The sequence below is a fragment of the Xenopus laevis genome, chromosome 7L (assembly GCF_017654675.1).
Source record: "Xenopus laevis strain J_2021 chromosome 7L, Xenopus_laevis_v10.1, whole genome shotgun sequence".
Taxonomy (NCBI): domain Eukaryota; kingdom Metazoa; phylum Chordata; class Amphibia; order Anura; family Pipidae; genus Xenopus; species Xenopus laevis.
In genome coordinates, this window is record NC_054383.1 from 16,551,627 (window position 1) to 16,569,629 (window position 18,003).

Sequence of the window (18,003 nt, forward strand, 5' to 3'; positions counted from 1 at the left end):
GTTAATAAAGATGAAAAAAAAATACAGGTATGGGACCTGTTATCCAAAATGCTTGGAACCTGGGGTTTTCCAGCTAAGGAGCCTTTCCATAATTTGGGTCTTCATACCTTAAGCCTCCTAAAAAATCATTTAAACATTAATTAAATCCAATCTGATAGTTTGGCCACCATTAAGGATTAATTATATCTTAGCTTGATATAAGTACAAGGTATTGTTTTATTATTATAGCGGAAAAGGAAATAATTTTGAAAATTTTGAATTATTTCATTAAAATGCAATCTATGGGAGATGGCCTTCCCATAATTCAGAGCTTTTTGGATACGAAGTTTCTGGACAACAGATCCCACACCTGTATCTGACCTTGGGAATGTGCTGCGTATCTTGACAGCGCTATATAAATAAATGATGATGATGATGATGCTACTGTATAACAAAGCTGGAGTAAAGGAAATACAAAGGTATTGGTGAGGGTAAGTGGATATATCATCTCTATGCTTCTCTTATTTATTATTGAAGAGGATTTTTTTTCCTGTCTGGACATTAACTTTTCCCCGCTTAATTTGTTCTTTGCCTTTCAAGACCCTCCCATAGGTTCCTATCTGTGCTATTTAGACATACCCAACTGAAGTCTTGAATCAGCAGTCTAGATAAATAATATCAGCAATTTTTCTTAATAATATTTAAAGACCTTTCCATTGTCTAGCAGAACTATCAAACATTTGTAAATCCTGAAACAGAGGATAACATTATTGATTTACCAGCTTTTATGGACAAATACTTTACTGTAAAAGTCTCTTCTGACAACACTCTTTGATGAATGGCTCTGTGATTCAGCAAACCTGCTTTCAAAATCACAGCATCAAACATCCCACACTTGATTTGATGGCTACAAATCTATGAATAATATATGGCAAACAGACCTAAAATGATACCTCATTTTTATTCAAGAAAATAGTCAGAATATGCTGGACCTCCAGAGGACAATAAACATATGCACCTCATCCTTTCCCTGAAATGTTACCAGCAGCCATCACTCATTCAAATATATTGTATTCTCCTTTTTCACAGCACAAATATTCCAGATTAAGTTTTAAAAGTACCAGTTCTGCAGTTGAGTTGCACCTTTTTTTAAGTGTTTTTCAAAATATTCTGCATTACAGAAGAGTTTAAATCAAATAAAGTACAATGGTGGAGGGGGAATAAGATAGATACATATACAATTATGATATAAAACATTTAATGCTAATACATAAGGGTCAATTTTTCAAAACTTGCATTTTTGAATATTTATACTCTAGATTGTGCAAATCTTGAAAACGTAATAAATAAAAACCATAATAAAAACAACTCGGTCATAGTGAAATCCCATTCTACCTGTCACGGTAGACATGCTAATGCTAAGCACCCTGTTAAGCACCCTGTTCTCGGCTCTTGCTTCTGCCTTTAACAGCCGCCTTTCACCTCGGGAGGAGCCCTCTGCTAATCGGCTGCCGCCAGGTCTTATTAAGAGAGGTGCCAAACGAAGGGGTCTGGATGAGTAAAGGGGCACGACGGTAAAGCAAAGTCTTTTTGGCAGAAGATCACAGTACAAGGCATAGGCGGAAAGCGTAGTCAGATCAGGCCGGATCGGGGCAGGCAGAGTGCAAACGGAGTCAAACAGGGTCAAACCAGGAGATCAGTCAGGACTGTTATGGATAGAAGAGTTGGTCAGGAGGTCAGGATTTCGGAAGTCAGAATCGTCACAAAACAGGCAAGGGTCATAACAGGTATCAGGCAGGCGTCCCTGCAGACCTCCTTCCAATAGACCACAAGGGTACATTATTACACTACCCTTCAAATTACATCTCCTATCAACTTCTACATGAACTTGCCAGCTTTTCGATGCTAAATTTTTGTATCCAATTTTTTTTATTTTTAATAAATATTGAAAACATGATTTTGGGAAACTTCAATTCAAATTTACAATTTTTGCTGCAAAAAAGTCAAATCAAAATACAAACTCAAATTTAGAGGCCCATTGATCAAAATTTGTATGGTTTTAGTGGTTTCTTAAACTGCAAAAATAAAAAGTGCATACAAAAAAAACACGAAACAAATACGAACAAGAATATGAAAACCTCATTTACGTAAGATTTTTTGTGCAATTACAAGCATCGAAAATTCTGTAAACCACTAAAACCACAAAGCAAAGAAAGATTTTATAATTACTAAGGAAGCTTCCATTGACTTTTACATGACCTTGCTAATTTTTAGATAGCAATGTTTTGTATTAGTGTTTTTTATGGTTTTAACATCTAATAAATTAAAAAAAATGTGTGGTTTACAGTAATTAATAAAATATGTTTTTTTATCACTACAAAATATGATTCAGGGAAATTTCAAAATTATGAACATTAATAAATTACCCATTAAAACTCATAAATCTGTGCCATTATTATTCAAATTTGAATTTGAATTAAGTTGAATATGAATTTGAGACAAAAGAAAGGTAAAAAAAATGTGAATTTGAATATTTTCAACTTTTCCATACAAAGAGTTAACCCGCAGTCCGGCGCTGACCCAAACATCCAAGGGAGTCCCTGTGAATTAGTTTATCAATGTGGCTTTATTCCAACACAGAGGGGCACATTTACTTAGGGTCGAATATCGAGGGTTAATTAACGATTTTCCTTCGATCAAAAAAAGCTAGTAAAGCCTATGGGGGCCTTGATGCTTAGTAGGTTTTAGGTGGCGAAGTAGGTGGTCGAAGTTTTTTTTAAAGAGACAGTACTTCGACTATCGAATGGTCGAACAGTTGATCAATTTTTAGTTCGAATCGTTCGAACTATTCTTCGTAGTCGAAGGTCGAAGTAGCTAATTCGATGGTCGAAATAGCCAAAAAAATACTTTGAAATTCAAAGTATTTTTTATTCTATTCCTTCACTCGAGCTAAGTAAATGTGCCCCATAGTGTGATATATATGGCAGTGGGTATGTGCAAAAACTAACACATTTCGTGCCCTTGCGGCACTTCCTCAGAGTTATTCTCCATACTCCATATCAAAAAATCTTGATAAGTCTAAAATTGGAGATGTGTTGTCAACATTCAAGCATTCAAAAATTATTAGAGCAATAGATTTATTTATATTTATTTATTTCATGCAGGCCATATTTCTTTCTTAAACAAATTAATGCAATCAAATATTTCTATTAATATGCTAGTGATGAAGAAAACAATTGCAGTTAAAAAAATATAGATTTTAAAGCAATAATGATTTTTTCCCCAAAAGAACTAAAATCAGAATATGACTAAATCCTCCTCTAGATATACAGCAGGGATCCCCAAATTTTTTCACCTGTGAGCACCATTCAAATGTAAGAAGGGTTGGGGAGCAACATAAGCATGAAAATAGTTCCTGAGGATGCCAACGAAGGACTGTGATTGGCCATATGGTAGCCCCTATGTGTACTGGCAGCCTACAGGAGACTCTGTTCGGCAGTACACCTGGTTTGTATGCAACCAAAAAGTTTCATCCAAACCTGTAATTCAAAATAAGCACCTGCTTTGAGTCACCGGGAGCAATATCCAAGGGGTTGGGGAGCAACATGTTGCTCACGAGCTACTGGTTGGGGATCACTGATATACAGTATGGTGCAAATAATTTGGAAAATTGCCTTGCTTCTCAGCCTGGTGTTGCAGAAAGGTATTTAACACCTATTGAGAAGAAAGATACTTCTATGCTACCTGTGGCAAGCATGGGATTAATATAGTATGGGTGGGATATATACACACTACCCTGATAGGAAGAGGATTCATGCCAGAGAGAGGCAGAAGGAGAGTCTTATTGTCCTGCTTCAGATTTAGAAGGTATGACTTTGCTTTGAAGGCCTTGCCTCTGCTAGAAACAAAATCCTTGTCTTTTCAATGCTTGAACTTTACAGAAAATAGACCGAAATACATTAGCAGAGTTGCATGGTTTTTGTTTATCACGACTAAGCATTTTCCCCCTGCATTAATGCTTCCCAGTAAATGGATTTCATCTATTTGTAGTGCTTATAATAAGAAAAGAAAATCTATAATAAGATAAATCAGTTCAAAGATAAAAGTACTTATACTGCAAAGACACTATTGGAGTTATATTACTCTTTATCTAATAATGCAAGAGTGAAGGTCAAAAAAGACAAATAGTAGTGTCACCCTATGTATTCTGGAAATGGATGTGAATTGGAAATGCTCAATGGTGCATTTGCAGATTTTTTGTTATTTACTCAGTATGTGGCGTGCAAAATCACTTCATTTATGCAGCTTTCAGCTTTTTTGTTCATAAGTTTTATGGGATTTAACTATTGTCAGACAGCAAAAAAAACCGGGCTGAATCAATGGCACCTCCCTTTTCTCAATACTAGTGATGGGCGAATTTATTCGCCAGGCGCGACTTTGCGGCGAATTTGCGCGTTTCGCCGCCAGCGAATAAATTTGCGAATCGCCCGTGAAAATTCGCGGCAAAAATTCGCCGGCGTCAAAAAATATTTTTCCGAAAAAACGGGCGCCGTTTCGTGAATTTTTCGCCGTTTCGCGAAATTCGCTAATTTTTCGGCGAAGCGAAACGGCGCAAATTCGCCCATCACTACTCAATACACTGAAAACAGATTTGTTCGCTAGTTGAAACACATAAATGTGGTTTATAATGTTATCAGGGGCAGTTTTTTTACAACTTGAAGCAATGTTCTCACGGCACTGGACGAGGCAAGGCCGTGACAGAATAGAAGGCCAACAGGAGCAAACCTATTTTATATTAGTCATTGATCTAAGCAACATAATATTGTATATCGGTTATTATATATATATATATATATATATATATATATATAAAGGGCAGTTATTCATCCAGTATGAATACTAAATATAAATACCTTGTTTTAGGTCAACTTAATTTGTATTTATAAATACAAGCTTCTTGATGTAATTAGTTTAAAACCATGTTGTTTCAGTGAAACTTTCCACCATTCCCTTTCACACTTATTATTTCATCATTTATTATTACTACAGTAGCTAACTGTATTGCTGGCCTATATCTGTTCCATGCAAAATTAATAGGGTTACCTATAATGCTGACCCAAACTATTCCTGCTCTCCCCTGCTACAAAAACAGTCCTCACAGGTTCTCTAATTGGCTAGTATGTATTTCATGGACATTAAAAACAAAGATTAATCAACTACAGGTCAGTAAGAGTCTCCTGGTACATTATTCATTTCTGTTCAGCCAGTTAAGCCGTTGTACAGTAAACCTTTATGTTGGCCAACGTTTGATAAATGTTTTGGATGTTTTGAAGGTTTGCCTAAGCTTTTTGTGTTGTATTATCACATTGTTGAAGAACTGAAGATCTTCAAGTTAACGAAAAAGAGGAAGCTGACTTGGAAGAGAAGAAAGAGAAAACGGCTTCTCTGGAATTATTGCCCCCTTTGGAGGAACGCATGACATGCTTCAGAAGTATGCTTCTCGAGAGAGGGGTACAGTAGCCGATTCTTTATGTTTTACATTTATGCAGCTCTTTGCTGTGTATAATAGTCACTCCTGACACTGGTAATTGGTAGGCTTTCATTAGAATGCACCGCAGGTCTTCAGGAAGAAATTACAAACAAAAAATACCGCCATATAAAGAAAAATTATGGACACACTGACAACAGCAGGAAGATGGTAGAACAGTGCAATATGTCTGCAGTGTTCTTATAAACATTTCCATTGTTTTTGTTTTCCTACTTTTATTAGAATAATTGTCACTTTTGAAATGATTATAATTTACTTTTTGCCAAAAATGTCACATTTGGCCATGCATCAGGAGGTAGTGCATGCTAATGAAAGCCTACCTATATAAATTCAAATATGTTTCAATGAAATGTTTCATTTCCTCATAACATAACAATGCTTCCATCACTAAATACCATCCATATTAATGTTGTAATATTAATGTAAATTATTCATGGGATAGTGTATATTTTCTTTTCAATGTACAAGTAGAACAAGAAGGTTCAGGGGGTCAGTAGAGCCTTGTCCTCATACTAAGAAATTGAGCAAAGTATTCAGTATTGGAATGATATGTACAATACAATCATCAGATGGAGTTTTTGATACAGCTAAAGGTAAATTATTTTGCAAAGCTTGACACCTCCCCAAAATGTTTTAACTGATCCTTCAATTATTGCTCAAAGGGGAACAGTATACCGAAATTGTGACTACTTAAATAATTATGGCTTCGTTTATTACCTTTATGATGGCATGTTTACTGGTCCCTAGGTTTCAGCATTCTCCACATGGGAAAAAGAGTTGCACAAAATCGTATTTGACCCTCGTTACCTTTTACTGAACTCAGAAGAACGAAAGCAGGTAATTCATACTGTGTGGGCTCCAAGAATGTCCTATGGGGATAGACAGCAGGATAACTTTCAGTTTCTGAAAAAAAAGAAGGGGGTAATTTAAAGCAAATGTTTTGAGTCCAGTATAGCTGTTTTTTTCTTAAATACACTTTGGGGTAAGAGGTTTATCAGTTCATCCCATGACCAATGGAATTTAGGGTAATAAATTAAAAGGGGGTTGGTATATCTAAGCCTTTATTTCATAATTTGGCTGGTGCCATTGACATAAAAATGAAAGAAACATGGAGCATTAGGAATAGCGTTGAATTAAATTATTACCTTTAATAGTCCATCTTTTTTTGGAGCATATTGCAGCGATTGAAAGGAAAAATGGTATTTCAGCAATAGCGAAACGCGTAATGGAGAAAAACAGAGAATACAAATGTGTTACTTTTCAGATCATTGACCAACCACAGTTTCATAAATGGAAAGGTGATTTTGATAAAAAAAAAACTACTAAGCAAAGAGGCTGGATTTACCAGTTGAAAACCATGGAATCTTTAGAAGGTATGAATAGAGAATGGGAACTATCTTTAATGCTTACAGCATGGAGCCACTGTCACTGTAGTGGAAGTATGTGGAAGTATGGTGGAAGCCAAGGGGTGTACCTATAGACAATTGGAGACAATGATATATAAATGAAGTTTTCATGGCACACAGTAGACAGAAACAGGATCAGGCAAAAAGCAATAATCAGGGTCAGACCAAGGTCATTATCAGAAAATCCAGGAGGGTCAGGAGAAAAAGGGAAATACAGGCTAGGAACCAGGATAGCAGGAACAGGGAACTCTGGAACAAGGTACTCACTCAGGAACAAGATACACACTCAGGAACAAGGTATTTAAGAACATGGAACTCTGGAACAAGGAAATCTAGAACACGGAACTCTGGAATAAGGTCGGCAGGTCATTCAGGGGGTACAGGAACACACACAATGACCCAGCACTGAGCAAGGTTCAGTGCTGGGTTTACAATGAGATGGTAATGAGGAATGGTAAATACTTAAGGGAAACGAGGTGGGTAGAGAACAGGGAGGAGACAACCATAGACAGGGAAAACACCCAAACCTATAGCATAGGGAACAGAACCAGCTCTAACAGCCTCCAGTGGCTCATGGAGTAGGTGGAGCACAGCTCTTAGAGTTCCTGGGCTGATCTTGACACTATCATGTTATTACTAGAATCACTTATTTTTGACCGATAATTAACTTATACCTACATTAATCTAAGATTTAGTGATTCATTTTAAGAGGATAATACATTTATGCGATTATCGAATAATTATTTATTGAATATGTTATTATATAACTTTATTAACTATAATATTTATGATTCTGATTGTAATTACAAATCTATGGTAGTGCTGAATCTAAATTGAGGTGGTATTCAATGGTAAATGGTTTTTATGGGCAGGACTGATGGGAATTTCACTGTAGGTGGGTGATTGGGACCATGTGATCGCTTCTGAAGTGGCAAGATGCCACGAAATGCATAAAACATTGATCCAAATTTTCATATGCTGATATGATGGAATTATTTAAAGATGGACTATTGAAGGTGATATTTTAATTCAATGATATTTCTGATGCTCTGTGTTTATTAAATTTTTATGCGGATGATTCTCTGTGGGGGACAGACCACACGTAGCAAAGAAGTAAGCTTTTACGAAGAGGTATGATGCTCCCCTTTTTCAGATTTCATTGGTGCTATTGAGCCTCACGTCATATGGAATGTGATAAAGAAGCTATTGTAACTAAATTGAGGACAACATAATTTTAGGGACATTGACCAGTAATGTTGGAATTAATAATGTTAAACTGATACCCCATACTTCTGTAAAGCCTGTCATATGCTAAAATCTAGTTTGAACTATTAATCTAAACATGCCTTTTTTCACTTTGCTGAAACTTTTTTAAAAAAAATGTATGGAAATATGTCAATTTTCACTAAAATGCATTGGAGTCAGTGGGAAAAATTACATTACAGTTAAGGTGTTTTCATATCTGATAAAGCATATACATTAGCTTACCTTGTTAGAGAAGCTTCTTTTCACTATGCTTCAACAGTTCTTCATGGGATAAAAAGGCCCCTGTTGCAAATTACTTCCAAACACAGAGCTTAGCTTCTTGGGTAGTCAGGGGAGGCTGGGGAGGGGTCCAATCCCACTTGTTGATATAGATGGCAAGGAACAGAAATAATGATGTTGGCATTTTCATGAACAAAAAGACTGCATTTTTTACCAGCCAAACAAAATGCATTTACAGATTTACAAAAATTTTCCACTGCTGGTTCAATTTGAAATTTAGTTGCAAAACAATGCCAAAAAAAGTTTGCTCATCCCTATTAACTAGCATTGTTACTCCCTACTTGCTATCGTGTCCAAGATCTATATTAAAAGTGTAATACATTGTTATTGGTGTTGCAAGTGGGACTTTCATGCACTTAGTTAAGGACAGTTTGTATTTTAAGATCATATCTAAGAATTTATAATGCTCCATCTGAACAGATAAAATACTCTGATGCTATAAAGGGAAATATGTTTTAGTTTGAGAAGCTGAAAACAATTCAGCAGGCAATCATAGGTATTAAGGCCCATTTTGATTGACAATACCCTTGTCTGTAATTCATTAAAACACTGAAACCTCATTAGGCATAATTTGAGTATTTAGGCTCAGTAATTCTCCTTTATGCTCTGATGAGGTGATTCTATGATTAAACACCTGGAAGTCTTCCATTGGGTTCTATTGGACTGAAACATCTGCAGCAAAAAAATGTCCACTGCCAGTGGGCCCTCCATTATGATTAATTTTAATGCAATCCTGTATATTTATTTGTTTCTTTTTCCATGTTTGTAATACCAAATAATGCTACTGGGTATTCCATTTTTGACAATGGAAGGGGTCTAAAGTGAGCTTAATGATGGTAATCATTTTTTGTTCATGAGTACTCAAAGCTGTGATTGGCTTAAATTGGGGCAGCTAAATCTGTGATTACTCCCCAGCAACAGAGGGTATAGAAGCAACTTGACCAACATGAGACATTTGCATGCATATTTGACATTGACAACTCTTCATATCCAATTTGGTGTGCTCTTCTTGTTATGGTTTGTCATCTTTTCTCAACAATAACAAGTAGTTATGGCTGAATCTGACTTTGCTGAATATTCACAAAACGGCAAAAATTCTCCAAGTCAATGGACATTTTTTCATGTGACTCTTTTTGTAGTGAATCCTGGGGAAAAATTCACCCACCACTACTAACAAGCAGGAGATAATGGCGGTTATGCATATTTTATATGCATAAAAAAATACTTGAAACAGGCAATGTAAATTTAACTGTACATAGAATCTAGAACTGTGACAACACTGCACAAACCTCTTGTCTGTAGTCATGTCATAATTCATTTAATCTCTGTATTATTTCTGCTCTCCAAGGTATTTGAACAATTTGTAAAGACCCGAATTAAGGAAGAATACAAAGAAAAGAGGAGCAAATTAATGGTTGCCAAAGAAGAGTTTAAAAAGCTTCTAGAAGAATCAAAACTGACTCCAAGGTATAATCTAGATTGCAAGATGTAATCTAAATAATTTTATACTTGAATGGGCTAGGGTCCGAAGTAGTTCTAAATCAGCATTTGTCATACTTTATCAATACAAGCCCCCATTTCAAGGTAAATCTTTGGTCAGGGTCCCTCTAATTTCATAACAAAGTGATACGATCAAACAATGGTCTTTCAACTGTAGTTCCAAGAATTGTGTTTCAAGAGAGGCTTGGAGAACAAATAATCATTCTCCCCAATTCCCAACAACGACAATTCCCAACAACCGTCATTCAACTGTAGTTCCAAGAATTGTCTTTCAAGAGAGGTTTGGAGAACAAATAATCATTCTCCCCAATTCCCACCTGCAGGCTAAGCCCCCCCCCACTGCTGCTCTAGGCCTGCCTAAAGATGGTTTGGTAACTATTGTCCTAAATTATAGGACTCATTTTCAAACTGTTGTAAATTGTGAACAAGTATGACTATCGAGTCTGCAAAATCCTAGAGCTATAGCTACCTTGAAGGTGAGGGTAGCTCCAAGGTTCCCACAGCAGCTTGCGTCAATACATGCAGCATTCTTGTACCTAAATGATCACATAAACATCATTTTGAAACAAAGCCCAAGAAATGTTTTAATCACAACTACAAAACATTTTTTCACAATTGTGTTTAATTCATGTTAAACAACAAATGCAATTGTGGGTGTTTTGATACATCCTCTCCCCCTCGTAGCCACAGAAAATGCTGTACTATGGGTAAAAAAACATAGTTAAAGGGATACTGTCTTTTTTCAAAATGCATCAGTTAATAATAGTGCTGCTCCAGCAGAATTCTGCTCGCTCATAACAGAGTTATGAGCGAGCAGGGAGAGATTCAGGCAGGAAGTGATGTCACACCAAGCCAATATGTCAGTTGCTATCCTAAACAAACAGAGAACACTTCAAGAGCTGTTTACTCAAGTATGGTTAAAGCATTCTGTAGAATAAATATAGTGTTATAGCTTGCACTATTGTGGCTAATCTATTGGCAATAAACTGCCTCAGTAGCTTTCCTTCTCCCTTAACAACAGAGCTCTATTTTAAACAACTTTTAACTGTAGTTTGGCTGAAATTATTTTATGCAGCTCTATAAATATGACCCTAATACATCTAATATTACAGCTTATTTAAATCTCAGTTAGAAACCCTTTACTTCATCTGTCTAGATATGCCTTAAACAGTATTATAAAAAGATTGGATTTGATCAATTACAACTAAGGGGCATATTTTTCAAAGGTCGAATATTAGAGTTTTTTTAAGTCGAATGAACTTGAATGACCTCGAAATTAGAATAGTATCTTATTTATCAAAAAAATTAAATATCTTAAACTCGAATGAAAATTACCGACCTGAATTTGACTAAACTCGAATTGAGTTTTTTTCTCTGAAAAAGGAAGGAAGGCTATTAACATCCTCAAATGGCTCACTGGACCTCTGCTATTGACTTCTACATGAACTCAGCAGGTTTTAGGTGGAGAATAGTTGAATTCGAATTGTTCCCAGGGTTCAGGTATAATAAATCTTGAATTAGAGTTTGGATTATTCCCAACTTGAATTTGTGAGCTTTGACCAAAAATTAGAATTATTAAAAAATTATTTAAAAAAAAATTTAAAACAATTAAGAAAATATTTTTTCAATAATTTGAATTCTATTTCATTATTTCTTTATTACATTATTTCAAGTAAAACTGAACTAAGGACTGAAAAACTCTTTTTTTTTTTTAGGACTGCATTTAAAGAATTTGCAGAAAGATATGGAAGAGATCAACGTTTTCGTGCTGTTCAAAAGAAAAAAGATCAGGAACATTTTTTCAATCAGTTTATCAATGTGTTGAAAAAGAGGGACAAAGAAAACAGATTGAGGTTACGGAAAATGAGATAAAATATGTAAATGCGCAATAATGTACAACTCTCCTATACTGCAACTGCCGATAGAAAAGGACATTTGTTCTTCATATATTTGTGTCACTTAGCGGGAGAGAAAAAAAAAATAACCGGAGGAACTGGAGGGAATGTTTGTGTTAATAAATGGTTTCTCGGTAGAGAAAATGGAGTTTACCGAGGAATAATGTTTCATATTGAAGCTATTTATTTTATAACATTCAGAATATAATGTTTAAATTTTCCACCTTTCCACATGTCCGATTCATTGTTTCAATTAATCAAACACACGATGCACAATGTATAAATTCAAAATAGGATGATATCAAGAGTGTGTACCATTAAACCATCAGAATTTTTTTAACCCACGCATCCTTATGTACTCAAAATGTAGTGTTACCAGAAATCATTTCATTTTATGATGTTCACATGTTACAGTCTGAGTAATAATAATGGTTAAACCTTTAGTGAAAGTGTGAATATCTATATATGTAATTAGAACAAAAAGTAGGCACAAAATAAAATGCTTTTGTCTTTGACCCGATGGACTCACTCAGTATATGTAACTTCTTAATTAAAGTTACAGTAACACAGTTGTTTTAAAAACCCACGTCAAGTTCTTTTTGTTTTTCAGTTGTATGCTGATGGTATGCATGAGTTTTTCCCTCATCCGATTTGTATACACAAATATTTTAACTTTTTTAAATTAATAAATATTTTAAGCAAGCCTATCTGGAGATTTTATTTTGTTTCCTTCCTAACTTAACAAACACATATTTAAAGATGGCATTGACATGGGTCACTGTTGGTTGCGACAGCTGTCATTAGTTCTTTTTTTTGTTGTAAGAAAATGACAGCAGCATGAATTAGGGATTGGGGTAGCCAACTATCAATAGCATGACTGACAACAGGAAAAACATTGTTAGGATAGGGAGAATGCACTAATACATAATGTACTGTATATGTATCAAACAATTGAGATGTATTTTAAGGGATACTGTCATGGGAAATTTTTTTTTTTAAAAAATGAATCAGTTAATAGTGCCGATCCAGCAGAATTCTGCACTGAAATCCATTTCCCAAAAGAGCAAACAGATTTTTTTTATATTCAATTTTGAAATCTGACATGGGGCTAGACATATTGTCAATTTCCCAGCTGTCCCAAGTCATGTTCTCTGATAAACTTCATTCATTCTTTACTGCTGTACTGTAAGTTGGAGTGATATCACCCCTCCCTTTCCCCCCCCCCCAGCAGCCAAACAAAAGAACAATGGGAAGGTAACCAGATAACAGCTCCCTAACACAAGATAACAGCTGCCTGGTAGATCTAAGAACAACACTCAATAGTAAAAACCCATGTCCCACTGAGACACATTCAGTTACATTGAGAAGGAAAAACAGCAGCCTGCCAGAAAGCATTTCTCTCCTAAAGTGCAGGCACAAGTCACATGACCAGGGGCAGCTGGGAAATTGACAAAATGTCTAGCCCCATGTCAGATTTCAAAATTGAATATAAAAAAATCTGTTTGCTCTTTTGAGAAATGGATTTCAGTGCAGAATTCTGCTGGAGTAGCACTATTAACTGATGCGTTTTGAAAAAAACATGTTTTCCAATGACAGGATCCCTTTAAGGATTAGATTTATTGAACATTCACGGCACTATAGACATGGCAGTTTTTCTTTAAGGCTTTGCTGCTACTGTGCCAGAATTGTTATGAGAAGTATTGAACAGATGGAGAATGGAATTCAGCTTCTTTTCTTCTGTATTTACTTAGAATATCATATTTTATTATTGAACATTGAATAAAATACAGTGAGTGTCCAAGCATAGTTGCACAGACCAGGAAGGTCAGGACTTCTATATCAAGCAAGGACCAACAGTTGCAAGTATCCTTACATGGTATTTTCTATGGAATGTACCCACTAAAGGGATGCTATCTTTATATGTTGAATAAATGTCTCATGATAAAACGTATTACCAGGATGGACTGTGGTTGAGTGTAGATCCAGAATAAATGCATTTAGCAGGTGAACAAACAAAATGTATATTAGGAGCCTGACCAAGCCCTGTATATATTTGTAATTGACCAGCACGATTAAATATAAATATATATATATATATATATATATATATATATATATATATATATATATATATATATATATATATATATATATATATATATATATATATACCATTATTCAAATATTCAGGCAAAAACTAGCAGCTCACGTACACAGTTATGAGACCTGTTATCCAGAAATGCTTGATACCTGGGATTTCCAGATAATGGATCTTTCCATAATTTGGATCTTCATACCTTAAGCCTACTAAAAAATCATGCAAACATTAAATAAACCCAATAGGCTTGGTTTGCTTCCAATTAGAATTGATGATATCTTAGTTTGGATCAAGTACAAGCTACAGTAGGAAATCATTTTGATTACTTGGAGTCTATGGGAAATGGCCTTTCCATAATTTGGAGCTTTCTGTATATCTGGTCCAGATAATGGATCCAATTCCTGTATATAAACAATTTATTCATGGGAAGAGCTATATTATGCAATTGGGGTTACATGGGGATCCTAATACTTTTAAGGTGCCATTGACTTTTTTATTGAAGTCTGTGCTGAGATTTGTTTACAGGAGATATTTACTGTTTTACTCATTCTTTAGATTTATTAGGAAATACTCTGATGAGCATATTTATAAATAAAAACATGAACACAGCTGGAGAGAAATTCTAGCTAGTAGAAATCTATTGCAACCACAATTCTTCCCATGATCATGACTACCACCATGTTGCACATAGTTAGGAAAATCTCAAATTCTATGGTATTACATGTTAAGTTAGGTTTAAAAACACACACATCCATCAGGTTCAATCTTTTAAGTCTATATATAACCTGCCTAACTGCTATTATATCCAGAGGAAGGCAAAAAAAAAAAAAAACATTTGAAGCCTCTGCAATTTGCCTCAGAGGGGGAAATATTCCGTCCTGACTCTAAGATGGCAATTGGACTAGTCTGATGGGTTAATCACTATTAAGTTAAGTTGTGGCAACAACATGTGGGAAAAGTTGATGAACTGAAATTAGTGCAACATTGAAGGTAATTTCACTTGTTTGCTTGCTTGAATGATGAAGATTCTCTTCCTATTGATTCACTTCCCATTGACATAAATTCATCTTAAAAAATATTCCTACAATTTTGAATGATTCCTGGCAAAATTAATGATATCTCCCCCAAGTTTCTAATCCATAATAAATTATGGTTTTAACTACTGGCATAAGAAGTAGAATAGGACTATGAGTGAATTGAAACACAGGAATTAAAACATTCAGTAAGGTAGCAGCTTCAAACACAATTTCTCAGTAAAAACCTAACACACCTGTTTAATGTGTGCAAAGAACATTTCATATTGAGCATTCCATTTGCAACATCTTTATTAATTCTGTTCTCAGGATCCAGTGTTGGACTATGTAATCCTAGCATGAAATTACTTTGATAATCCATAATCACCAAGTGAGAAGATCTGAACAAAGGAGATATGTGTTCAATTCCTCTTGATTTATTTAAAATAGTTTTGCTGTTTGTGAACCATTACATACAGGTGATTATGAATAAGCAGACATTTGATGCCCTCTGCAAAAAGTAATCCTTGTAATACTCTGTGCACAGACATAATGAAATGCAGCAGGATTTATGGAAAATGTAACCATAAAATGAAAGGGCTTTGTACAGTAGTTAATGCAGATCCCTGTACCAAATGCCAGGGATTTACAATTTTTAGTTAAAGATGTCCTAAAGCAATTACTAATAGCAATTAGTATTGCTATTTGACTTTTAGGTACGTATATGCTATAGTAAATTGAGCCTACCCGAAGCTCCCAAGCACTATTAGCTTTACCATGAATTGCCTTGGATGAAACTCTCTCTTCCCATATGTGGACCCTCATTATGTGGAGACATTGGGTTGTACACTAAAAACTGATTTACTACACAAGGTCCACAAAGTAGGACAATACAGGAACATAGAACATTTTTGGATAGGCATATACTCACAACACACACATCGGTGAGTAGAAATCAATAAGAGCAAAGCAGCATATAGATATGCACTCCAAGCTTAATCCCACTCACACTCCACGGTGGAGTTAAGGCTGCCCAGACTAAATAACCCTAATCTGTCTATCACTTCTAGAGTGATCTATTAGAGAATAGCTTTCCACTTACTAAACTTGACCTATTTAGGTTCCAAGTAAGGAATGCTTCCAAAAGGACCTCGAGCACGTGTGTTGTTTATATATCCTTACATGGTGCCACCTAGTGGGCAACTAAAGAAATGTAGGGTCATACTTTGACCAAGGATACAAGGGCTGAATTCCTTACTGTGACTAAGGACCCCGTTAGCTCTCCAAACATAAATAAGCCCAACATAGCTGGCCAAACATTAAGGGACTATTCTCTTAAAGGGGAAGCTAAATTACCAGTCCCATAGGGATAAAGTCTTGTATGAATCCAGTGTGTTGCATAAACAAAAGCCACGCTTGAAAAAAAAAAAACTGTCTAATGACATTTTGCATACATACAAATTAAGAAGCACAACTGTGAAGGAGAGGTTATCATATAAGTTTAATGAGTATTTTGTTTCAGACTGTGACGGTTACTTAGCCCTATATGTTGTAGTCAGAGCACCAGGGTAAGATTAATATTGGTGAAAAATAACTATATTAGCTTGCATAAACCTGGAAAGAAAAACAGTAATGATGTGATGATATCACTAACTGGAAATACTCTACACATAGCAGAAAGTCTAGAAAATATTCAGGAATCATCAATATCACATACATTTTCACTTGATAAAAATTGTTTTGGTACAGTACAGTGGAGTTTAGTGTCCTGACTCCTGGTAACTTGATAATAGAGTTTAAAGGGATAGAATTACAGAATAATGGGAATTGTAGTTCAGCAATATTTGAGTCAAGCGACACTGCAATGGAAGGAATATATATATATATATACAAGTCCTTGGAGTGCAGTTTGTTTGATTTCTGTTATACTAATGTGTTGACTGGCACCCAGGCATTTGAGGACAGTTTAGAGTGCACCAGTTGTATGGGATTTATATATATATATATATATATATATATATATATATATATATATATATATATATATATATATATATATATGCCCCTTTAAAAGACAGGGAAAGGAGAATGCCGAATATACAGTATTAGAAACCTCATCAGCACATTTGAATGCTCAGTTTTTACCCAGACCAATGCTTGTCTAATGAAAATAGTAAAAACCCCAAAAAATCCAAAGTCTTTCAAGGGACATCTGGGAACAGTAAGAAAGATGGTGCAGCGGCTGCCTTTTTTCCCTTGGGCTGGTGCATTTTTTAAATTAAAAGTTGAACTGTCCAAGGGACAACAATTAGCAACGGAATTCACTTGTTGGCGTCTAATATGTTTGCAGCCCTAAATAATTGTCCTTTCTTTGTCCTTTAATGGGCAGGTGCTCCAACAGAGAGCCCATATTGCCACAATTCATTAATTCATAATTCACAATTCATCTGTGTCTAAACATGCTCCTGCATCCTTCCACTTTTGATGAATGGGGAACACTAAATCTACCTCCACTCTGGGTCTAGAGGTAGATCCCTGGTTCACACAGTGGGTTGCATCCATAGGCACACCAGACTTGTGCTCAGTGAAAAAAACATCTATTTTAATGCGAGTTGTGCAAGTGATGCAACTCTATTCGCATTTCATTTGCATCAAAATGGGAGTGCAATTGCATCTGTTTTGATATAATTTTTGCATAATTGTGATGGGCTCAAAGTGCAGTCACAATGATGCTGGAGTTGTGGGAAAATCCTTGCAATTGGTATCTACAACTGCTCTTTGCACACTGCAGTGGTGTTTGTAAATGACCCCCTTACGTCTGGTTTCTATTTAAAAAATGTCCGTCCATTACCGTATACATAAGCCGAGTTTTTCAGCATCCAAAATGTGCTGAAAAAGTCTACCTCGGCTTATACTCGAGTTAGCGGGCAGTAGCTGAGATTGCAGTCACTTTTAATCATTCCTATACCAACAGTTCGCTTGGGGAGAGACTGCAATATCACACAGTGCCATCTGTTGG

At 35.5% G+C, this 18,003-nt stretch overlaps 1 protein-coding gene across 1 annotated transcript in view; it reads left to right on the plus strand.

Annotated features, from left to right (window-relative positions):
• tcerg1l.L (transcription elongation regulator 1 like L homeolog) overlaps window positions 1-12,580 on the plus strand; it is a 104,339-nt gene extending 91,759 nt beyond the window's left edge. The window contains exons 10-13 of the mRNA XM_041568612.1: window positions 5,355-5,490; window positions 6,275-6,364; window positions 9,827-9,945; window positions 11,694-12,580. Coding sequence (XP_041424546.1) covers window positions 5,355-5,490; window positions 6,275-6,364; window positions 9,827-9,945; window positions 11,694-11,850 — 502 coding nt within the window. The 3' untranslated portion in view covers window positions 11,851-12,580. The remainder of the gene's footprint in view (window positions 1-5,354; window positions 5,491-6,274; window positions 6,365-9,826; window positions 9,946-11,693) is intronic.
• The last annotated feature ends 5,423 nt before the right edge of the window (window positions 12,581-18,003 follow it).